At 33.8% G+C, this 26802-nt stretch overlaps 2 protein-coding genes across 2 annotated transcripts in view; one reads left to right on the top strand and one right to left on the bottom strand.

Annotated features, from left to right (window-relative positions):
- The window catches only part of LOC121740448 (homeobox protein abdominal-B-like), a 114381-nt gene that overhangs the window by 83110 nt on the left and 4469 nt on the right, over window positions 1–26802 (bottom strand). The gene's annotated exons all lie outside the window — the stretch shown is intronic.
- On the top strand, window positions 6522–8867 carry LOC121740449. The gene is made up of 4 exons (XM_042133144.1): window positions 6522–6637; window positions 7492–7629; window positions 8367–8535; window positions 8807–8867. The coding sequence occupies exons 1-4, from the start codon at window positions 6539–6541 to the stop codon at window positions 8857–8859; spliced, it is 459 nt and encodes a 152-aa protein (XP_041989078.1). The 5' UTR covers window positions 6522–6538; the 3' UTR covers window positions 8860–8867.

The following is a 26802-nucleotide window of genomic DNA, read 5'->3' as shown; positions in this document are numbered from 1 at the left end:
AGCATAGTATGATTGATAACTATGGCTACTGAAAGGAGCTGTTTTTCACAAATTAATGAAAATAAAATATTCGTATAATAAGTAACCGCTTGCTAGAAGCCCTTATGTATTCTACGAATACTAGCTTATATTTTTTATCAACCAAATCTTTGAGGTTAATCTCCGAAAGCATCGGACATTCCTCCGGGTGCAGATGCTTGGACATAACGACGGGTGTATTTCATCCAGATGGGATGCTGCGATACGGATTGTGGTAATTTATTATTGCATACACACCCCCGTTCGGACAAAACGAATTCACAAAAAGAGATATATACTTTTTTCCTTTAATTTGAGACATAGGCGTCGAAAGATCATTTTCGCTTCCAAACTATATTGATTTTTGTAAACGAACAAATGGCCACCGTTATTCCACCACTGCAACTTTTGTGTCACCAGCACACTACTTTATTTTAAACGATACAGATTTATTGAAATAAGATGTAATGTACTTATCAATAATTATCTTATTCATTCTTATTTCTTCGTGACTTAAGTTCAAACCTAAGTTTCTTCCAAGCTAGAGTATATTACAAAAAGTGGTAAATACAAAATTCGTGATCGTTTGTTTTACAAAATCATGTATAACATTGTTATTCTGTTCACGAGGTGCCCAGGTGATACCGGTTTTATTGTTACACCCACTCTGTGGATTGAATTTGAAAACAGCGGATCGATCGTACCCTTACAATAGTTCAGGAAACTCGTGAAGATTCATACCTAGGATTCTACATAAGGAGAACTTACATAATATGTTTTTGTAGATCAGTTTCAGTATATTATGATACGATATTGTTTGGGTAAGTAATTGTGAAAGAAACTTTTAATGGGCTTAGATATAAGTTTGAACCCAGAATGATATAAAATACTGAATAAAATATATACCCAGTCAGATAAAATAAGTGTACCATTACGGTATAATATTTAACTGCAAGAAACATAAAAGGCTTCAAAAGCTTTTCTTTTTGCTGGAAATTTCGTATGTTTGCCGGTTCATTAGTGTTTATTTTACAGAAATGAATGTTGATATAATTAAAAATCCGTAATTTTACATTAAAACCGCTTCAAAATTTCCTGAAAAAATACTATTTAAAAAACTAAACGCATATTTACAAAGATGGAGGCGGTTTTTCGTTGGCATTAATTTTGTTATATCCGAGCTCTAGCGCGGGCTTACTCGGGCGCTATTATCTCAGCCGCTTTATCCCAGATGTAATCTTGTTAAGAGCCGCCCGCCCCCGCCCCCGCCCTGCCGCGCCGCCCCCCGCGCCCGCCCTACAAGACGTAATAATGCTGAAATCCCCGGTTTCGGAGCTTAAACTTAAGCTACGTATTACGACGAAATTTCAGGATAAATTATTATTCTCGGTCTGTTTACGCTGAATATGTAAATATACATTCTTTTGTTTACTTGAGAATTGAGTTGTTCTTTAAGATCACATAATTTAATGAACAATTGTTAAGGTTCCATTTTAGGGTTTGTTAGTCAACCAAGTTTTGTTGATTACAGAACATATAGGGTACGATCAACAACAACAACGAACAACAATTAACGGAACCCTAAAGAGCTGATTTTTTGTATATTGATAGATTAATAGTCAAATAATTTAATAGTAACATTGTTCTACAAATAAAACAGTCCATATTTTAGGACCATCAATTCAAAGTATGAAATCCTTTCTATCTCTGTTAGCTACCACTTTTGAGATTTTTCGCAAATAAAAATGTTGTTCGTCTTATCAAAATGAAGTTTCTCGCAAAAAATTTGCTTCATAGTAATCAAAAAAAAAATTCGTTCTAGGGCTCCCGTACTACTGTTCATAAAGAGTAAAAAAAAGGGAAATAAATTCATATAAGTGAAGAATATCGGCTAAAGAAATACCTACACCCGTAGCATGACTACAGTAGAAATACGAAAGTATAGACAAATAGCGGAGATGAAGGTGCCGCTCCGATCTTTACCGCGGCTAGCCGCGATCGACAAAACATCAAATATAATGCCACTTTATAACATAGACTAGTCCTAAAAATTCAAATAAAATCCTACTTTATGATGTAGACTAAAGTCCATGTCATAAAGTGGCATTTTAATTGATTTTTTGTTGATCGCGGCTACGGGGTAGCCGTGGTAAAGATCGTAATGGCACTTTCAGCTGTTTATCTCCACTGTTTGTCTACGCTCTCGTATTTCTACTGTAGTCATGCTACGGGTGCTGCAAGTGGTATATACTAGGTATATTTGACATGAGAAAAGAATTTACTACAAGCTTTTCCATACCTATAAATTATACTACATATTATTGTAAGATAGTTCCTGAAAGAGACAAGCGTAAGTTTTAGTGTTAGATTAAATTTATTTATCCCCAAAATATATTACCCAAACATGCTAGAAACCATAAACTTTACGACAGTGTATAAATAAGTCTATGCTAGAAATCGAAGTTCCTAGCAGACTTAAGAAAGTAGTATTTTGCTTAATTAAATTAACAGAAATTAAAAATAAACTGGACAGAAGAAATATTATAATTTCAAAGTCGTTCTTGACACGCTAAGGTTATTTGTGTAGTTTTAACTTTGCTATTTCACACAGTTTTAAACGGTTATAAATCATAATGCCTGAAATATTTGACGCTCTGCCTAAAGTAAATTATTGTTGTTTTTGTATACATTTAAAAGCCGCCTGCATAATAATATGCATCGTGGAGATGGTAATTGTTTTTAAACTTTAAAATCATTGAATAAAAAAAGCATACTTTAAAGTTTAAGGTGCCGGTTGGCAGCGGACGACATGAAGGTTGCTTCATGTCGTCCGACGCAGACGACATATCGTCGCGACTTTACTGGTTTCTATGTATTTCTATAAAATACCATGCGCAGCTTCCACACGAAGCTAGCGACACATATTCATAAAAATACATAGAAACCAGTAGTGTCGCGACGACACGTCGTCTGCTGCAACTTCATGTAGCCGGCTTCCAACTTACCTACCATGCTTGTACCTTAATATCTCTATTTTATTTATCCATCTTTTTTTCTTAAGATTTCATTGGTAATGTGTTATCGATGTAGGATCTAAACTGTGTGCTTCTGTATTTTTTCAGATTTTCTGTACCGCCCTCTACTTTTTCGAAGTAGACTGCTACTTCAATACATTACAAGCCGGGGGTCGCGGGTTCGAATCCTGCCGACGGAACAAAAAGTTTTCAATGTTCCCGGGTCTGGATGTGTATTAAATATGTGTATGATATAATAAAAATCTTAAATATATGTATAGTATAAAAGTATTAAATATATTTCCGTTGTCTGGTACCTGTAACACAAGTCCTTCAGGTACTTAGCACGGGGCCAGACTGACGTGGTGTGAACCGTCCATAGATATTATTATTATTACAAAAGATTTTAAAATATCTCTTAATGGTTTGCGATCCAACTTTGGCTTTTGCGAGCATTGTATTTTTCATTGGTGTAATACTGGTAAGTTGGTAAGCAAATCATAAAAATGTTCCACGATTTTAAACTGATTTTTAAGGTTCCGTGCTATTACTGAGACTTCGATGTATGTACGTCTGTCTGTCTATCTCCAGGCTGTAACTCAAGAACCAATATAGTTAGACTTCTGAAATTTTCACAGATTATGTATTTCTGTTGCCGCTATAATAACAAATAGTAAAAACGAAATAAAATAAATATTTAAGGGTCCCGTACAACAAACATGATTTTTCGGCCTTTTTTGCTCTACATCAATAATGGAAACATGGTAGACGCTTGAATTTTCCACAAAGTCCTTTATCATAATATGTACACTTTGATATTTCATTAATTATAATATTAAAATAAAATAAAAATTTACAAAAAACAAAATTTTTGGCCTATTTTTGCTCTATTACGTTACGGAACCCTTTGTACGCGAGTCCGACTCTGGCCGATTTTTATTGTGTGTTACCGTGTGGGAGCCGTACATTTTTCTGGAACAAAAAGTATCCTAAGTATATCCTTTCCTGGAATTCAAAGTATCACCACACCATATTTCAGCTCAAACGGTTCAGCTATTTTGTCATGCAGAGGCAACAGACAAACAGACACACTTTCGCATTTATGGTATTAGTATGCAGGAAAGCACATAATTGGTGTGATTTGATTTTAGAAATACTTTATTTTTTGCAGAATAAACGGATAACAGCGATAATTTATCTGTGGGTTTTGCTGTGCTCAGAAACTATAAGACTACTTACTGCAATTTTCAAAAAAATATATATGGCCTTTATAAGTGAATACGACATCATTTACTTTATTTGCGATTCTGATTTCCTCCTTATCGCGACTTTGATTGGCACAGCCTGTAAGTCCCTACTAGATAACAGTAAATAATTTAAAAAAATGAGAAGATTTTTATACTTATTAATGCCGTGATTAATGCCTTTTACTTATTTTTCAGTTGCGATATACTTCATGATCGACGTAAGAAGTCACAAAAAGTCAATGTCATAGGAGAAAACTAAATAAAAGTAAAATATGTAATTTAATATTTGTTTTTATATAGTTTATGCAAAAATTAGGTTATGCATAAATTAAGAAAATGTACTGTACATTTTCTTAATTTTTGCATAATTTCTTTAAGAATGACTAAATACGAATTGTTTGTAAAAATACTGCTATGTTCTGGTTAACTTGTAAGTTATATTAATAATATTATGCTTTGCACACGGGAGTGCGCTTTGATTACTTTTATATTTACCGTAACAAAATGGCCAAGCCACCCATTTTGACTAATGTGGAGAGTTTTTAGATTTTTCTCGTGCGGCTGACACAGTGACACATTATATCTAGTATTTTGCCGCGACTTAAGTGTAAAATTAAGGTTTTTAGATTTAGGGCTGAGTATGTAAGGTTAGAAACTTGGCTCAAAATTACATCTCACTACTTTTTGACACCACGAACTACGGTATATTATGTTCTTGTCTTGGCAATATTGTTACATGAAAATGTTTTTGGTGTGATTTCATTTCTTTTTAGGGTTCCGTACCCAAAGGGTAAAAACGGGACTCTATTACTAAGACTTCATTGCCTGTCCGTCTGTCTGTCTCCAGGCTGTATCTCAAGAACTGCTATAGCTAGACTTCTGAAATTTTACAGATTATGTATATCTATTGCCGCTATAACAAAAAATACTGAAAACAAAATTAAATGAATATTTAAGGGGGTCTCCCATACAATAAACGTGATTTTTTCGGCCTTTTTCGCTCTATATCAATTATGGCAAGAGGTAGGCACTTCAATTTTTCACACATACCTTTGTTATGTGTGTACTTTAATATTTAATAATAATAAGTAATAAAATAAAACCATACAGAAAACAATTTTTAGCCTATTTTTGTTTTGTATCGTTACGGAACTCTTCGTGCGCGAGTCCGACTCTGGCCGATTTTTTGTAAGTTTTGCCATGTACACGTCTTTATGAAATTAAGGGGCAAACGAGCATGTGCACTCGCAATATTAGAAAAGTTGCAAATGCTTTGCCAGCCTTTAAAAGAGAAAAGGCTTAATTGAGGGAATACGAAAAGGGGGTATCCCAATCCCCCTGTTCTCGTTCCTTTTTTAATGAAATTAGGGGGCAAACAAGCAGACGGGTCACCTGACGGAAAGGACAACTGCGTGTGTGTCGCCCAAGGACACTGTAACATCAGAAGAGTTGCAAGGCTAAGGGAATAAGCAGAAGAGAATAGAGATAGGGAATAAGGTATAAGGGTGCAGTTGGGCCTCCGCCGGACTCCCTCCGCTAAACTCACTCATTAGACGAAACACAGCGCAAGCGCTGTTTCACGCCGGTTTTCTGTACTCAGTCTGTGGTCTCTCAAGGCTAACACGTATTTTTAGGGTTCCGTACCCAAAGGATAAAAAAGGAGCCCTATTACTAAGACTTCGTTGTCACAGGCAGACGGACAGACGGACTCTGTCCGTCTGCCTGTCTGTCTGTCTCCAGGCTCTCAAGAACTGTAATAATAGAGTTGAAATTTTCACAGATTAGGTATATGTATATCTGTTGCCGCTATAACAACAAATACTAAAAACAAAATTAAATTAATATTTAAGGGGGACTCCTATACAATTTTTTGCTCTATATCAATAATGGAAACAGGTAGGTACTTGAATTTTTTTCAAACTCCTTACTTATATATGTGTACTTTAATATTATAATAAAATAAATAATTAAGGGGGCTCCCATACAAAAAAATGAAAATAATTTAAGTACTTTCTAAATCATTTTTATTTTGGTTCAATATATATTTTCTGAAAACCAAAATCTAAAGCTCTTAACTTCTTGAAATAACTATAGAAATTAAAAAATATTTGGACAGTTGGATTATGTCAGTCTTTCATAATATTATTATTTGAAGTGAGCTCTAAAGTTTTTACAATTTATGGAATTTGTAATTTTTGCTTTGCTAATTTGTTTAAATATTTATAAACTGTTTTAGTATAAAATAACTTAATATTCAAAATGTCTGGATTATTTGACGCTCTGCCTAAAGTGAATAGTTGTTGTTTTTGTGTTGCAAGTTTAAAAGCAGCCTGCATAATGATATGCGTCGTGGAATTGGTGCTATATTTTTAAAATTATTGTTTTTTGAGCAATTTTTTGGCAGATATAATGTAAATTACGGAAATGTACTTTTTCTGGGGTCATTTATTTTTTTATTTCTTGACCTGTTTTGGTCCAATCCATCTAGCTAGGAATCATTTTCAGAAAATGTCTTTTTATTCGTGTTTTATCGATAATCGATAAACTGAAAAACATAGACATAATATAGCATTATAGGTTTATGCTGAAAAATATGACTCTTCCTGACACCTATTGGCGAATAATAATACTATTTTGTAAGCAACTAATTGTTTTAACGACCAGCAGATGGCGTTATTAAGTAACACGAAGTCAATGAGTGTTTGCTATACCGAGCAAAGCTCGGTCATCCAGGTACTATTATAAATGAGAAAGTATGTCTGTCTGTATGTTACCTCCTCACATAATATAAAATCTATTTCTTATGAAATTTGGTATGAAGATACTCAGAGTCCCAGAATAGGATATACTATAATATAGAATATATTTAAAAAAATACGTGTGAGAGCCATGCTTCGGCACGAATGGGCCGGCTCGACCGGAGAAATACCACTTTCTCACAGAAAACCGGCGTGAAACAGCGCTTGCGCTGTGTTTCGCCGAGTGAGTTTACCGGAGGCCCAATTCCCTCCCCTATCCTCCCCTTTTCCCTTCCCTTCCCATCCCTACCTTACCCCTATTACCCTACTCCCTCTTAAAAGGCCGACAACGCACCTGCAGCTCTTCTGATGCTGCGAGTGTCCATGGGCGACGGAAGTTGCTTTCCATCAGGTGACCCGTTTGCTCGTTTGCCCCCTTATTTCATAAAAAAAAAATGTAAATAATTGTTTCAGTTGTTTTCTACTTCGTACTACTTGTATGGAGATGGCTGCTACATCAATGTGATACAAAAAATTTTGACGTACTCTATAATAATATGCGATACGGCGTTAGCTTTGACGAGTATCGTATTCTTCATTGGACTGTTATTGGTAAGTTAAAATATTATATAGAAAGCAATTACGCTGAAGCATGTTACCAAGATAATTTTAAGAGTCTTGTAGTAACGATACGGAAACAGCTGCTAGCATTTTAAAGAAATAAATTACATCTTATACGCAAAGTTTTGTAAACATATTTGTTACTTTCAGAAAAAAAAAACTCCTTAAGCAGATGCTAAGGATAACATCTTGTTTAGAGTACACATGATACCTTTATCCTGAAAAATGCACAGTTTTGGATTAAAGCTTTAAATACAATCTTAAATAAAGCTTTTATGGTCAGATACTAATCCATATCGTGAAATTGTGTCTGTCTGTCTGTCTACCTCTTCACGTCCAGAACTGATTTTGCGGAAATTCGGTATGGAGATAACTTGAGTCCCAGGAAAGGACATAGGATACTTTTTATCTCAGAAAAATGTACGGTTCTTGTGCGATAAACGAATTTTGGCGCAGTGAAGTTGCGGGCTTCATCTAGTAATTATAGGTCTACCAAAATCTGATGGCAAAAAGTGAGAAAATAAATCGACTCTAGCAATTAATTGGCAAAAAACATTTTGATCCTTTTTTTCCTTATAGCGGCTGATTCTGTGTGTGAGACATGCAAATATAAAAATGTATCCAAAGAATAATTACATTTTTTTTAAATCTGCCTTCCAAATTCATGCCATCAGATCCTGGTAGTCCTATATAATAATAGTATGACTTTTTTATTTTTTTTTTTTCAGGATAAACAGATAACCGCTATTATGTTCCTGTGGGTTTTACTGTGCTCTGTAGTTGTAAAACTATTAGTCTCAATTGTGGGAAAAATAATAGCCATGATAGACGGATACGACAAACACTTCGGTTGCCATACTGTTTCATCCCTTATTGTAGCTTTAATAAGCGCAGGCTGTAAGTCCTTGATAACGCCCTTTTCAGTATAAATTATAAGAAAGTTTTTCAATTTATTATGTCGTAAATATCATAATATATTACCTACTATGTAGAGTTGTTGGTCTGTCTTTGTATATCCAGAGACTTTTTGATTGCATGATCAGACAATATCAAATATTTACAATCTTACATCGTATAAACTGGTGTATTTTTTATGAGGTAGGTAAGGAGGTAAATCTATTAGACATAATATCATCCTTACATTAATGCTTTTTGTTTATTTTTTCAGTTGCGGTATACTTTATGATCATCGTAAGAAGTCACAAAGATGCAATGTCCTAGAAGCGAACCCTTAACGTTGCATATTAATGAATAATTAAACCTTTTAAAGGTGACTCAATTAAAACTGTATGTAATTTGAAAACTGTTGTTTTATTCTCGTGCGTATATTTTCACATTTGAAACGCTATCTAATAACAATGTAGAAGATATTCTATTCAATTATTACGATTTTTAATTATCATACTACGTAACTTATTTCAGCTTTTCTTCTTCTTCTACTTTAATGGCAGTACTTCAGCTTTTACGCAATAGGATATTTTATTACTCTTCGGATTTGGAATGTGTACGTAGGTATTATAAATAGGTTTCAACCAAAGACAACCACAACAACATCAACAACAACAGCAACAACAACGACATCAACAACATTCTGGCAATAAAGACATTTGAATATGAATTTGAAAGAAAAACAATATGTCGTGCTGAGTACCAAGATATAGAAAAGAACATGTTATTACCACCTGAAAAAATACCTTGTAAGTTGTAGCTACATGTTGATAGATATAAGAATAGAATAAAATATTATAACCCATTTCAGGCTTCTGTGGGCTACATTTTATTACCTTACAATTACAGACCAACACACAAATCTTTATACCTAACACAACACAAAGAAACAAGGTTACAAAACACGAATTTGTACAAGTCCTCAGTCCACATAGCTATATACACTTCAAACGACATTGAGATAGCAAGATTATTAAGACGCGTATAGTAGGTACATAACGTAAATTTCGTGAGCCGAAATTTAGTGCGATGGGAAATGTTAATTAGATAGATTTGGTCAAAGGGCCCGCCCTTCATCAAGCCTGGATCCACATCAGCATAAATGTCACCGACTTTAATTATACCCACCCACCGATCGGCTCGTAAAAGGGTTTAATTTGAATTTCAGTTCTAATCTTCATTTAAATGGAATTGGAATATTCGATATATATCCGTATAATTATATACAGTGTATTTTAAGTTGAATCTTTTGTGAAGACATATTGATGTTGATTATGTAAGTATAAAAAATAAATGTATGTTTAGAAAAATTTAAACGAGGATGGAATATAATTACCCGACTGCCAGGAGGGTTATATAGAATTGAGGAAACGTCCAAGGATATTCGTTACTCTATGAGTAACTTTGTATTTGAATAATATTAAAAAATATAAGTATTTCAACTATGACTCTGCTTTTTAGTATAACAACCAACTAAGTAGAATTTTAAATACCCCTTGTATATGAATTTTTACTTGGTTGTAGCATTATTTGACGACCTCTGTGGCTCAGTGGTGAGCGCGTTGGTAGCTCAAGCCGGGGGTCGCGGGTTCGAATCCCGCCGACGGAACAAAAGGTTTTCAATGTTCCCGGGTCTGGATGTGTATTAAATATGTGTATGATATAATAAAAATCTTAAATATATGTATAGTATAAGAGTATTAAATATATTTCCGTTGTCTGGTACCTGTAACACAAGTCCTTTAGGTACTTAGCACGGGGCCAGACTGACGTGGTGTGAAGCGTCCATAGATATTATTATTATATTATTATTATAAGAATAGAAAATTATAAAAAACATTACTATGATAGTTATCGTCGCGCGTCGTAGCACTGCGTAGCACGTAGCAAAAATTTTTACACCACCTTCAATCACATCATATTAATATTATAAAGGTGAAAATTACTTTGAGTCCCGGGAAAGGACATAGAATACTTTATTTTGGAAAAATGTACGGTTGCTTCAACAAACGGAGTTGCGGGCGTTATCTAGTTATATTTATCTAGTTATTTTTTCTTTAAGTATGATTCTATGATATGTACTACGAATATTAATTCCGAACCCAAGATGGTTTTTATTACAGAAAAAAAATTGTACGATTGCGCCACGATATACGAAATACGCGATAACTGCTACGGCCTGCGGGCAACATCGAGTAACTAATAAAACATTTGTGGCAATATCTTAAGGCTCGATTTATATATTATAATATTATATAATATTATACGTCGTATAGATTATATATGCGTCCGCTCGAAAAATCGGTTTGGCCGCTAGACAACGGGACAAGCAATAATAATTGTCGACGCAATATATCGAGGCTCGAGCCAACTACGAATCACGGCGTAGCAAAAGTACAATTTGAAGGTTAGGTTAAAAACATCCAGGAACCATTTTCTTTAAAAAATCCAAGAAACATCTAAGACTACACAATAAATTCAATAAGTAAAATATTAGGTTTATAATAAACAAGTTATATTAATAACATAATCACAAAACCACATATTAAGACAGACAACAATGTGGTATATTAAATACAATAAGCTACGTGGCTTTCCTAAAAATATCACGTAGCGTCTCAGCGGGAACGTAAAAAGTATTAAGGCAAAAACGTAAATAAATTCACTTTCCCATGTCCCGGCCCGGAGGGATCATTACGGCACGTGATTTGAAGCCTTATCAACCGTACATATCTTATATCTTTGAACGAGCAATTCTTGTAATATATATTATATAATTGGAATCTCGGAATCGGCTCCAACGGTTTTCATGAAATTTAGTAAGTATATAAGGGGTTTCGGGGGCGATAAATCGATCTAGCTAGGAATCATTTTTAGAAAATGTCATTTTAGTCGTGTTTTATCGAATACCTAGCGAAGCTCGGTCAAATAGCTAGTTATTATATTAAACTCTATACTACGCGTATACTAGTATAGAGCAGGGTTGTTGCAACGAATGCCGAATATATAAGTGTACATAATTAATGTAATGATGTTATTATACTCGTACATACGAAAGTATCCCTTTATGTTACTTTTTTGAAACCATTGAACCCATTTGTATGATTTAAAATGTATGAGACTACACTATATTAATTTGAGGTTTTTTCAGTTAAAATTTTGTAATATGTTTAAATATGATTTAAATCATAACCATAAGCACGGAGTAAAAACCATAGACTTAATATATACTGTCGTATAAACAATACCTACCTTCGTGACCATAACCTATATTTTATGACAAAATATTCTACAAAATTTCAGCATTTTTATTTGTGATTGCTTAAAAATAATAACAGTTAATTAGTGAGTTTATTCATAAGTAACAATTAATTTATTAGCAATAAAATAGTAAAAGTCGGTAGCTACGAACTCCCTAAATTTTCAACAGCCAAGGTGCTATTAATAAAGCTGTAAGGTAATAAAATGAACAGTTTTATAACAGCAGAGCTGAAATAGCTCTTAATTGACTATTATCACTAGTCATTGTGAATAAAAATAGATAATATACTTATTTAATTACCTTAAAATTAATTTATTACCTATTTCCGACGTTAAACTGTTAAATTTATTTAATATGTGACTACTGGCTTCATTATAATTACAATTGTCCATAGGAGTTAGTTACCACATAGTTACTATACAATTTAAATTTATTTTGATCCAAATGTAAGCAAAGAGTACGGACGGGTTACTATAAATACCAATTTAAATAACACGTATTACCCGTGCAATGAAGAAGTACAATACCATATAAATTTTCCTTTTTGATAACATATTTTAAATCTAAATAAGTTAAAACAAACTATAACTAGGTGTTTTAACAGGTACATTTAGCTGTACGTTCTATATTCCATCGCGCCGCTGTCGGCTGCCGACGGGAAAATGCCGACGGAGAACTACTAGCAAAGTATTTTGAAGTTTGATGTATTTTGAACTGAAATAGGCTTCTGGTAAATAAATTGTTATAACAAAACACATAAAATAGCTTTTATCATCATTATATCAGCCTATAGTCATCCACTGCTGGACATAGGCCTCTCTCAATGAACGCCAAGATGACCGATCTCCTGCTACTCGCATCCAACATGGGCATGGCATCCAAAATAGCTTTAGGTAGGTATAATAAGTTACTCGGTAAGTAAACTAAGTATCCTGAGATTGATGAGAAGCATTAATAAGCATTCATAATTTTAAATGACATTATATTTACATGGGACAGACATATAAATAATAATTATTAAACATAACACACGTAAGATTAAGAAAATTAATTGTTACAGGGTTGTACTGACAACTAAAAAAGATGTTAATGGTGAGTTATATGAAATTTAATAATTTACCTATTTTTTAGTTTCAGCAGTTTCAGTTTCTACTTTCAACTGAGCTAGAAAAAAAATTCTTAAAAGCTTCTGTAATTATTATTAATGAACTCCAGCGACTCAACATATTATGCAGAAATAATCCAAGGGCAATAAATATTAGTATAATTATTTTAACAGAAGAAAGTTTATGTGAAATCTTTATACGGGACAAAAATCTTACTAGTAGCTACGTATCAATTATTTTCACAATTTAAAAGTTCAAATTTAAAAAAAAAACCTTTTAAAACAATTTGCAGCGCCATCTCTTCCTAAGCCCGGTACAGGAGGAGAGCGCATGTCAGAACCAAGATGGCCGCCGATCAATACGACCCATGCCACCCTATCTCCCCTTTAAAAGCTTGATTTAGCAAAATTTTAAGTAAGCGAATTCAATCCATAATTTATTCGGGATAAGCGCCAAAATGCGCTGGCAGACTTTTAAAGTTCAAAGTTATATTTTATCTGCTCCTTTTTAGTTCCATCGGGGTACACAGCTATCTGCGCTATATAATCTGCCGGTGCACAATATTATCTAGCTGGGTTTTCTTTTCATTTTCGTCGGAAGAAAAATATAAAAGAATTATCTAGACCAGGGTTATTAAAAATTCAACGTAAAAGGAGCACAAAAACCTTCTGGACTCTGGTTGTTGTATCTTATCACACCTGTTTGCGACGAAGCGCTAATTGTGTAAAGCGGAGTATGCCTTATTTAGACAGTATCATCTTTACTGAATAATAAGTTTCATAAGGTGATGGTATTTTTTAAATTATTACATATAATAGTAGGTAATGCCTACTATCTTTCCGCCAGTCTAAAAAGACTTTCTGAAATTATTCTGGATATTATTTCGAGACAATAAAATACAAAGGCCATAATTTTACAACCTTAATTACGAAATAATTTTAATGATCGCACCAATTGTTTTAAAGGGTCAAGACTCAAGTCTTTTGGAACATTCCTTTGAATATTAAAATGTAACTTCATTTCATTCCTACTATAATTTGATTTCTTTAAGTTTTCCTAAACAATATAATATTAAAACTTAATATACAAAGTGTAACAAAACTAAGTGATAATACTATAGGGTGTATACTTGTTTCTCGTAGAGAGTTTACTGTGAAAGTAGCAGCCACAGAAATGTAGATCCATTTCTGTGGTAGCAGCACTGAAACAGTAATTTTTTTTTTTAAAATTGTATGGGAAAATTCCTGATCCTGTTGCTGTGGTGCTTGCCCATACAAATCACTACACCCATCTATATGGGTTTTCTCCCTCAGTTTCTCTCTCAAGTCTATACATAGACGATGTCTACCCAGTAGCCAGTAGGGTAGAGATAAATTAATTTGATCGGAACGGTACCTTAAGATTCATAGCATTAGCTTTTGTCGACAAGACGACAAGGTTGTGTAAGTCCACTGACCTCCATTTAATACAAGTACGCTGGACTTATGATACCCACCTGCTTCGTGTCTATTTGAAGCGGAGTCAGCGCCCATAATGCGGGGGAAGAGAACTAAATTTGACCTAAATGGCAAATGGCCGCTTATTCATTATTGGTTGTCATCACTAGTATTAGTTCCAAGTACTCTCACTACTGCTATCAGCGCTGATATGGCGACTTTCAAACGTCATTTTTACATCAGATTTTGTTATCTTCCCCCACATTGGGGGCGCTGATTCTGCTTCAAATAGGCACAAAAAATAGCTGTTATTTCAAAGGGTATCATAAGTCCAGCGTACTTGTATAATGGAGGTCAGTGTGTAAGTGCTAACCCCCTCAGTTTCTCTCTCAAGTCTCAACCTTTAATGCTAAGTCTTATCACATCGTCCTAAACATAATTTACAGTGTACTGTGTAGATAAAGAATGTATTTAGACTTTAGAGCTAATATAGTAAGGAAAAAAGAGCATAATATAGCTAGTTTCAAGTGTCAAAAAAGGGCGCGGTCGGTATTTGTGAAACGCAGAAAAGCTGATTGGGGGTTCGAGAAACAGAGATGACTCTTAGTAAGTATATGTCCTACTGCCCGAAGTTTATTATAAGAAGATACCTTTAACAAAACAAAAATTATAATCAAAAGTACCTACCTGATCTACTGAAATAAAATACAAGGTGTAACAAAACTAAGTGAAAATACTTTAGGGTTTCTATGTGACCCTTATATTAAATTATATTATAGATTTGACACTGTGAAAGTAGCAGCACTGAAAGAGCAACTTTTTTGTGATTTTTGTGGGCAAGCGCACGAGCGTCATGAATTTTCCCATACGAAAGTAAAAGCTATTTCTTACACAGCAAACTCGATATAGGGTACCTACACACTACACACCCATACACACCCTAAAGTATTATCACTTAGTATTGTTACATCCGGTATTTTTTTTTAATCTATGGACGCTTCACACCACGTCAGTCTGGCCCCGTCGTAAGTACCTGAAGGACTTGTGTTACGGGTACCAGACAACGGAAATATATTTAATACTTTTATAAGTAGTAGGTAGGTATACAAAACTTTTGTTTCCGTCGGCGGGATTCGAACCCGCGACCTCCGGCTTGAGCTACCAACAGCCCACCAACCGAGCCACAGAGGTCGTCGTTTTTTTTTACTTAAGCTGGTAAAAAAGTACCTTCTGAAAAATACATTGTTCCTTTGGGTTACGATACTGTCGTAAGCTACAGAAATACTGTATTTACAGGTGAAGAGGCGAAAACCAGTAAAATAGTTATAAAGGTAATGTCACACCAAATTAACCTAATTGAAAGCTTCCTGTATTTTAATGTGTCTGTGTGGCCACTGGCAGCGCGACGTTTGACTATTTATGACCCCTCATTAATAATTATTATAGTACTAAACCATAAAGCTTTGTTCTTAATAAAACTTTCAACCTCCTAATAGTTTTATTGCACCATTTTTCTTTAATCAAATTCCCTACTCATTATACCCTACCCATATAGGTAAGTCGATAACAAGTGGTTTTCAAACTTAAAACATTGTCTTCGTTTATCTCTTTACGACCTCCACTGCTCCACAAAAACCTTGTATTTTACCAACTAAGCAAAATCAACTTTTGGATTCGCTATAATAATAACTATAAGTACGAAAATGTTATCTTGCATTTTTGAGTCTAGTACAAAACTAGGTATTACATAGTACTTAAAATCAATGCTTACCTATATTATTTACTTCAATATTTATTACTTACCTCTTTTAAAATATTTAACAATATGATGGTTCCACAAGACTTTCTTATTTATTAATTTGTCTACTTAGAAATATTATTATTATTTTTAAGTTTATTCTCATTACTATTTCATTTAAATAGAACTTGCAATATATTAGATGCAATTATTTTAATAATTGAATCTTTAATTCAGTACAAAAATTATCTGAAAATTCCAAGTCATTTGGATATAAGTAGTATGAGAATTTCGTTAAAAGAAGAGGTAACTTTGGGATTTTTTTCTATCGAGTGAAGTTCATGATATTGTGTAATGGAATATAAATTCCGCTGTGTTAGATCCTTAACTAACACATTTTTTCAGAATTTAAATTACTATATTTTTATGTCTCCTGTCACTTTTAAATCTTGAAAATCGTTTTTGGGAATACAGGGCCTTAAGTAGCCAGTAGGCAGAGTAGACAGAATTATAGAGTATGCCGACTTAGAACTGATGTTGAAATTTTTAAATTTGACGTATTATGACGGAAATCGTCGCTAGGGTTGTTAACTGTTACCTACGAATTTAAAACTATGACATATTCTCTGGACGTGTTCCTCTTTGGTCGTATTGTTGTTTATGTTTTGGCACATGCGATTAAAATTGTCAGAATCCAATTTTGAAATCTTTATTTTAAATATTTAAAAATAAATTATATCAGCCAGTGCGAGGCACATTCCGTTCATAATCCTAGTGAAACCCGACGAATTTGACAGATATTGAAACTAGTCCGTTTCTTTGCAGTCGAACTACTGGTAGTTATGTCTATTGTGCAGTAGGTGCGTTGTATATTTCGTATCAGCAAGTTAGTCCGGTTAACGAATGACTCAAAAGAGGGTATAGAGTGCGTGAGCGGGAACCTAAGCGATTTCTGCTGGAACTTATACAAAGTGATTAGGGACAATACATACTAAAAGTCCTGACGTCTAGAAAAATTGAGACCGTTGTCGCCCTCTCCTCCCTCCGGCTCACCTCCTAGACGTCAGGACTTTTAGTATGTTTCGTCCTTAACCACCCTGAATAAGTTCCTGCAGAATTTGCTCAGGCTCAAGCATTCTACAACTACTTTGTTGACTGAGCTAAGTGAAATATCTACATAATATTATAAAGAATAATTAAATCCCATCAAAAACATCCTGTAAAAAAACCAAGTCTCGCAACTCAGTTTTTATATCGTATAAATGTATGAGATCCATGCAATACCAAGTCGGTTAATTTATTCAGTCCCTAATTATAGGGGACCTTCTGTCTCAAGCTATTACGTAAGTTATTATCATATCAATATTAAAAATCTTTTACGTTTTAAATAAATAGATCAACTTGGACATCGCATGGAGCGCAATAGACTAAACAATCTAATAATATAATAATTATGTATTTAAATTGTAAGATACATAGTGTTTTCATGCGATGTCCAAGTCGATCTATTTATTTGCCGTGCCCCCAGATATGGACAAAATCTTCCAGATTATAGTTAAAATGAATCAGATGGAACATGCGGTCATTGACATTTTTAAGAGACATTTAATTATGATTAACCTTTAATTTAATGAATAATTTGACAGATAATGTATGGTGCTTATGTCAAAATTATGAATTAATTAATGTACTTAACATTTAAGTAATCAATGTACCAGTCTGAGTGCGGCAATAAGAGTGATAACTAGTAAGTAAAATGCTCATATTCTGTTAGCTTTAAGAATAGAATAAAACTCTTATAAAAACAGACTATTATAGATTTATTGGGAAAACTCTTGGTAACTCTTACTTTATGATAATCTGTAACTTTTTTTGAGCCCAAAGTTATTTGCCCCATCATACTCAATAGTTGGGGAGGGGAAGAGGGGATTTCGGGACAAGCTCGAGCGTGTCAGTTTAAGCTTGTATAGGCTTCCGACATGTGTCTAGTTATCATGGTATCTAAAATCAGATTTCTCACATGGTGGGTAATATTTTTTATATTGAAATGTCATCGGATCTGTCAAATTAAGATAGGGGATATTTATTTAAAGCCTTGGTGCACTATATATGTTCAAATTGTAATTTTCCATCTTTTTAGTAAAAGATGGCCCCGTGCGAGTTTCTTACGCCGGTTCTTCTCGCCGGGTTAGTTCCCGAACCGGTGGTAGGCACCTTAGTATCGACGTTCAGAAATATTTTTGTAAAAAAATTACTCTGAATAAAAAATATTTTGATTTTGATTTTGATTTAGTGTACCCCAAAGAAGCTTCCATATAAAGCACTGACGCTTCAAAGGTTCGGTAAGCATTACTAAGCTTTGCAGATATTTTATTTTGCACTAAACTAAATGATTTAGTCCTGGTTGTCTAAAATATATTTATAATTAACCTAAATAAGCAATTTTCTGGATATATTAAAAGGAAATATCGAAATTCACTATTCAATTTATAAATAAGTTTTTCTTAATATAAAATGTGCACAGCTCTTTATCATAAAAAGCTCAGATTTTCAAAAAATCAAAAGCTCATTTTTAGTGCAATAACGTGAAAGCGACATCTCTTGGATTCTCTATAAACTACGTAGTCAACTGGTTTGCCAGATATATTTTAGTATCTAAGCTCGGTCTCTCATGTACCGAGTGAGATCGAATACAAAAATATTATGTATTTTATATTTTATAAATTTATAATGCTTCCAGGGACACCATTACCTCTTACCAGGGCCACTGGCCAGGGGCTTGGTCTAGTGTCTGGACTGTAGAAGTCTAGATTCTAGTCTAGATTTCTAAAATCTAGACTCTACTTTATTAAAATTAAATAAAAGATACAGCTGGTTTTTTGGATCTTAAAAATAAGTATCAGATCGAGGTAGTTCGTTTTTAGGGTTCCGTAGCGAAATGGCAAAAAACGGAACCCTTATAGATTCGTCATGTCTGTCTGTCTGTCTGTCCGTCCGTATGTCACAGCCACTTTCCTCCGAAACTATAAGAGCTATACTATTGAAAATTGGTAAGTAGATGTAGTCTGTAAACCGCATTAAGATTTTGATACAAAAATGGAAAAAATATTAAAAATTTTAGGGGTCCCCATAGGTACAACTGAAACAAAAAAAAAAATTTCATCTTACCTATACGTGTGGGATATCTATGGATAGGTCTTCAAAAATCATATTAAGGTTCTCATGTCATTTTTTTCTAACTTGAATAGTTTGCGAGAGAGACTTTTCCAAAGTGCTAAAATGTGTGTCCCCCCCCTCTAACTTCTAAAGTAGGGGTATAAGTCTAAAAATAATATATGATGTACATTACTACAAAAACTACCAACGAAAATTGGTTTGAACGATATCTAGCAAGTATTTTTTTTTATACGTCATAAATAGTAAACCTTAAACCAATAAAAAAAAAAAAATCATCTAACCTATGCGTCTGGGGTAAAATCATATTGAAGTTTCTTCTCTAATGTTTTTGTAACCTGAATAGTTTGCGAGAGAGACTCTTCCAAATTGGAAAAATTTGTGTCGCCCCCCCTCTAACCTCTAAAGTAAAGATAAGATAAGTCTAAAAATAATATATGATGTACATTACTATAAAAACTACCAACGAAAATTGGTTTGAACGAGATCTAGCTAGTAGTTTTTTTATACGTCATAAATGGTAAACCTTAAATTAATTTTCATTAAATCAACAGAAATATAAAAATAAATCAAAAACCTTTTAATTTCATTAAAATAAACCTTATTACTGCTGCGGAACCCTTCATGGGCGAGTCCAACTCGCACTTGGCCGCTTTTTTTTTAACCTGAGGCGATATTGCCGATCTCAAGATATTCGATACACTGTTTGGTACTACTAATATATATTCTGTGACACTGTACACATAAAAATTTAACCTTCCAATGTGAAGGTATTCTGTTTGACTAGCTATATTCTTTTGCATGTTCACAAATAAAATTACTAGACCGTACAATTACACCGTACAATTTTCGTATTTTGTCTAAACTACTAAAAACGTCCTTTCTCAAAAATTTTAAACATTATAGAACATTTAAAAAATAATTTTAACATGATTTTAACGATAATACCGCCATCTATGACAAATTAGGAGAACTTTTAAGACCATACGTGAATCTACGAAAGCTCCGTACCATCCAGCTTTGGTGAAAAGCGACATCTGTTAGAAGCTTAATATACTAGTACAATTTTTTTTTTAAGTCTGAGAAGTGAGCACCTGCAATATATAATATTATAATTTTTAATTATTTGTGAGAACCTGTAATATATATAGTATAATTATTTTCCTGTTCTGAGATTATTACTTAAATAATTTAAATGAATTACTTAATATTTTTTTTTTGTTAAAAATTATGATAATAAAATAACAGATATTTTAAATTTAAAATTATATTTTAAATTATTTCGCAGTTTTTGATTAAATAAAATTATTTTATAGTAATTTTAAAAAATTAGGTAACATAATGCAATCAACCACATCTTGCCTATACGAACATTAATTTAAGGTAGGTAACAAAAAAAAACTCTAATTTACAGTTCGTAGGCATAGAAAATAAATTTTAAAAATGTTTATAATGGACCAATGACAACGCTCTGAACATCGAAAATCGAAGATTGGACAGTGCATCTTTCGCGGTATTGGTTGATTTGGGCGCCATTTGCAAAGGGTCGGACTTGGGGAGGCCACGCCCCAAGCTTGAACCTCCTCTCTGCCACCTGTCTACTCTGTCTCTGCCATCTTTGAAACGCTCATCTCGCTGACTTCACGTTTTTTACTTGACCCGAACCGACCGGAATAAATTAACGATGCAGATGGGACCAGTATTTGGTACTACCAACTATTATTTATTCTGTGGTACTACTAATATATATTCTGTGCCAGTATCAAGTATCTATCTAAGTTGGCAGGGGTTAATATAGTTACAGTAAAACTTGATTTTTGCTTACCTGGTTATTTATCAAAGATAGTGACATAATAATATTATGTATTATATGATAGTGATTCCTTTAGACCAGTATTACCCAAAGTAGGCGATAACGCTCCCTTGTGGGCGCTGAAAGCCTAAAGGGGGGGCTTAGGGGGTGGTAAACCCAGAAAAAATGGGGGCTTAAGGGGTGATTTGAAATTGCAATTTTCATTTTAAAATTTTGTATTTAATTTTATAAAATTTGTGGCTGGGCACTAGACAAAATAAGTTTGGGAACCGCTGCTTTAATTTTATTAGTAGGTATAGGTACGGAGAATATTTATTCTGTTTTAATAAACAATTAAGTAATAAAAAACCGGCCAAGTGCGAGTTGGACTCGCCCATGAAGGGTTCCGCAGCAGCAATAAGGGTTATTTTATGAAATTAAAAGGTTTTTGATTTATTTTTACATTTCAATTGATTTAATGAAAGGTAAATTAGGGTTTATCATTTATAACGTATAAATAAACTACTTGTTAGATCTCGTTCAAACCAATTTTCGTTGGTAGGTAGTTTTTATAGTAATGTACAGTTTACACCATAGGTATATTTTTTTAGACTTATCATGCCCCCCCTCTAACTTTAGAAGTTAGAGGGGGGGACACACATTTTACCACTTTGAAAGAGTCTCTCGCAAGCTATTCAGGTTAGAAAAAAAATGATGTTAAAACCTCGATATGATTTTTGGAGACCTATCCATAGATAGATGAGATCCATAGACACGCATAGGTTAGATGAAAAAAAAAATTTTTTTTGTTTCAGTTGTACCTACATTGGGGACCCCTAAAACTTTTAATATTTTTTCCATTTTTGTATCAGAGTCTTAATGCGTTTCACATAAGTACCTACTACATCTACTTACCAAGTTCCAATAGCACCTATAGCTCTTATAGTTTCGGAGAAAAATGGCTGTGACATACCGACGCGACGGCCAGACAGACAGACAGACATGACGAATCTATAAGGGTTCCGTTTTTTGCTTTTGGCTACGGAACCCTAAAAATTGTGAATAAATAACATCCTGAAAAAAATTCAACAATAAACAACTATAGCAAGGCACGCCAAACTTTACCATTTTGAAAAAAAAATGCAGTCTCGTTCAATTTTAATAGAAGAGAATTTTATTTATAACACGCTTTTATTAGCTTCACCTGTATGTATGCTTGTAACTTTGTATGTTTGTAACTCTCCGTTGGAAGCGTGATTTTTAATTAGGTGTACCTAGGGAATACAATCCCGCAAGATAATTTCAATCCCGGTATTTGCGGGACTGAACATCACAATCCCGCTGGATCCCGGTATTTTCGGGATCCCGCAGTGTGGACATAAACTTGTAAAATAAATAGTTCTAATGACTTTACTTGAAAGAACCCGTTTTATTCTTAGAAACTCAAATAAAACAAACTTTGTCAGACACTTTTTTACAAGGGTTTATTAATACTTCATTCTTTAGAATATATATATAAAAATAAAAAAATAAACTTTTTGTTTGGAAATGGCTACGTAATAATAATAGTTGAAAAAAATAAAATTCTTTATTTTCAGCTTTTATAAAAATTATTAATTTTTTCCAAATAAACGGAAAATTGTGCTAAAAGACTCCGTTACATACATACAGCCCAAGCTTATAAAAGTATGTTAAAGAAGTTGTGTCTGCCAAACGACTCCTGATATTCGACACAAGGTAGCCAGCAGCTGAAAAATTTGGCTCAGCTTCAACGCTGGTTGCAGGTACATTATTGTCATTGAATTATAGGTGAATTAAAGGTAAATTATTTAGTGGGCACTGGGCTGCCTGTAGCCAGATCACGCACCCCCGCACGCAGAGTTACACGTATGAATCACGCTTTTTTGTAATCCCGCCAGTCCCGCGGGATCCCGCTTAATTTTCGACCGGGATTAGTCCCGCAAAATGCATGCGGGATCCCGGTATCCAGGTATTGCACTCCCTAGGTGTACCTATATAGGTTATAACTTATAGTATAGGAATGTCTTTAAACCATGGCAATATTTGAACTGATTTTAAGAATTTGGTGAAAACCTACGTGTCTTGAAATCAGAAATTCATAACATTTATTCCCTATATAGAACTAGACGAAGTACAATTATTTAGATAAGTAGTCCAGGTGCTGATCACAAGCTCTATATTATATGCTGCAAGCTAGGAGCGTAAGCGTATAAAGTTTAACGGACTCTAACTGTGGGCAATAGCCAATAATTTGTGATACGTCACTTTAGTGTCCATTTACAAGCGTTTACGAGAATCGCTACCGTTTATTGAGTTGAAACTTCATAACTTTACATTATTGGCAAATTGGCCAACCAGTGTTAATTACACATTGTTTATTGACAAATAAATCGTTTATCTTATTGTGTGAGGTGGATCGGTTTGAATCATAAAGTTAATATACCTAGCGGAATTTCTCTAGGTATATTAACTTTATGGTTTGAATACAATCGTTGGAATAAAATTAAGCTTAATTTAGAAATTGTTCGGTTACCAGTTATTATAAATATTTCTACGATTGCAACGAAAATACTTTTTTTGTAACATTTAAAGCTCATACAAAAAAAGGATTCTTATATATTTTAATATATTTTTATTTTTAACAAGGATCAATACATCAATATTTGGCATGAAGGTTTAATTGCACCCTGTATAGATATATTAAACGAATTAAACTGAGCATTTCGGCAAACAGTACATTTACAACAATGGAATCAAACTTTGTGACTAAAAGTGGAGTAGAAGTTTCCGAAGGAATAAAAATTTTAGTCGCTTATATTACTTAGGTACTTATTTTCTCCTGAAAAATGAAACATGAAAATTCTATCTTTCATAATTCATTCAAATAAATATTTTACCATTTAGCTCATTACAATATTTAATTATAATAATTATGCCCAGAAAAATTTAATATCAAGGAAAATTCTATTTTCGAAAATACTTATTTCGAACAAATGATAGGCATAATATTAAGTATATCTAGCTATTTCTTTGCAATGTTTATAGCAGAGTAGACAGAATGATAAATGTAGTTATGTCTATTGTGTTTATAGTACCATCCCAGTAAAAGGTCCAAAGTCCGTTCTCACAAACGGATCCTCGGAACTCAATTTCTCGCTTAGTTAAGTTTACGGCGGCCGCTGATTGGATATTGATTAGAAGCCGTCCGCGCCGTTGTCAGATATCGCACACAGTAATTACTAATTACTAGTGTATGCTTTATTGCGCCGTAAAACATGGCATTAAATCGCATTTTAAATAGAATCCGATGTGTACAGGTTGTAATTATGAGGTAAATTTGTTTTCACTTGTACTAGGAATGTTAGGCTAGACACGCCTTCGAAGGTTCTAACCTGGAGGCCTACTACGAAACCGTTTTGAAACTGTTTGTCCCGATGCGTTGGGTTAATGCCCTTTGCAGCATAGTAATTGAAGTTGAAAGAATCAAGACTAACATTTTGAAAATACTTACGAATAATATTCAAAACTAGACGTCTGGTGAACTTCGTATTACTTTCCTCCTAAAGGCTGATTTACATTGATACAGTAGCTGGCGTCAGCATCACTGGATTCCGTCGCTGGATCAGCACTGTATCAATGTAAACGTTTCAATCCAGTCCAGCATACAGTATCCAGCACTGGATCGAAATAGACCGGCTGGCTATTTTTCGATCCAGTGAACGCCCTCCGCACGCCGCGAGCCCGTGCCAGTGGCACTGGATCTGTATAAACACTACGTGCAGTGAACGCCAGTCGCTGGCGCGTAAATCGTACAGTTGCCACGCGTTTTGTTTATTCAATCAACACAATATTATTGTTATCGAAATTGTTATCCAAAAAGTGGTCTGATGAGGAGATGAAGATTTTTAGACAATGTTTTCAATTTCTTTCGTTTTTGTGAAACACTCATTTTTGAGGATGCAAACGTGTTGTCACCGCAAAAAAGGAGAAACTAGACGCGTGTAAACGAAGCGATCAAGTGCCAATGCCAGTGCAGCGACGGAATCCAGTAATACTGGCGCCAGCTACTGTATCAATGTAAATCAGCCTTAATGTAAACCTTCCCAAGACTTCTACGCATAATACAAGGCTAAAATTAGCAAAATCAGTTCAGCGGTTGTTCACATCTTGACTACAAGAAGTATAAAATAAAAAAAGAACCAAAAATTTCTCAAGATGTACAAATAAAGGCGAAATTTTCAAAACATTAGGATTTAAAGACAGTAAAAGTTGTCCGTTAAGGATTGAATTTCAGACAATCGCAGACAGCGAGACGAGAACGAGACGAGAACGAGACGAGAACGAGACGAGAAAAATCTCGCTCTCGCGTGAAGCCCTAGTTCAGCCGTTCTCGTATTTAATAGTTTTTTCGTATTTAATAAAATTTAAAATTCATTATTAGAGTTTCTATAGATTATTGTATAGGTAATTATTAATTAAGCATTATTATTACGATAGGTATTAGATACATAAAAAAGGTTTGATGTTTTTTGAACATTTCATTATAGGCAGATGGATAGGAACTAGCGAGGTACCTGCAACGTATGTCGATTTCAGTATTCTAAAAATGATGCATTAAAAAATAAATAAATACATGCCTTCGGCTTCCAAAAAAGTACATTTAAAAGTATAATATTGTTTCATTTATTTTTTATGCGCCGCGTAGGCGGTGCTACGCGGTCTACGAATTGCAATAATTAATGAAAATTTATTTAGAATGAAAGTAATATTCAAAACAACATTTCTTTACAATAAACGAAATTGTTTATTTCTTTATATTATGATACATGATAATTTATTATAATATCATAAGGTTCGTACCTTATATCTACAGCAAAAGAACAGCAGTGAGTTGACAAGCGGCGCGATGGACAGAGGTAAAACGGGAAGTTTGATTGTATTAGTAAACTTAAATCCTACTTAAACGGTACTCGAATTGATGGGCACTTAATTTATGTGCATGAACTCAAACAAAACGACAACCAGACCTAAAGGTCTGTACAAAAGCTTTAATATTCAAATTGAATTCAAGATGTATTCGATGCATCCGTCTTAAGTTCCAAATTCAATTTGCCTGATATATTATACCTACCTACGGGAGTATAATAAATAACAAAGAGCTACGTAAATCATCTCCGCCTAGATTCGCTAAATGAACGACACGGACCGTAAACTCATAATGGTTACTCACCGGATTCTTATTACGAGGGCATAAGGTCGAGTATTGTAACGGTTCGGCCCAGACAGTTTATTGCCGTACGTAGAGCTCAGACACCCAAGTAGTGGATCAGTTGCACAAGAGTTGTTAAACCATTCCGTGCTCGACGGTCAATTTTAAGTATTTTACGATTTGTTGTTATTATCTAACGGTCGTATTGAATATAATTTGATAGCACTATAAGACTATTAGAGAACAAGCGTAGCGTTTTATTCGTTTATTGCCGTTTTGCATAAACGGTAAACGTGATTTACCTGCTCTATATTTGCTCAGTTAATTTTTTCGACATCAAGAACGTAGTTTTGCTTTATTAACAACTTTACTGTGACAGCTTTATTTAAAACATTAATTATGAATATCATTATACAATTATTTTCGCTAGATAGGTATTTCATTTCTATTATGTATTTAGATTCAAATTAGCAGCTTA

The sequence above is a fragment of the Aricia agestis genome, chromosome 3, assembly GCF_905147365.1.
Source record: "Aricia agestis chromosome 3, ilAriAges1.1, whole genome shotgun sequence".
Classification (NCBI taxonomy): Eukaryota; Metazoa; Arthropoda; class Insecta; order Lepidoptera; family Lycaenidae; genus Aricia; species Aricia agestis.
This window is presented reverse-complemented; position numbering and strand designations above follow the sequence as displayed.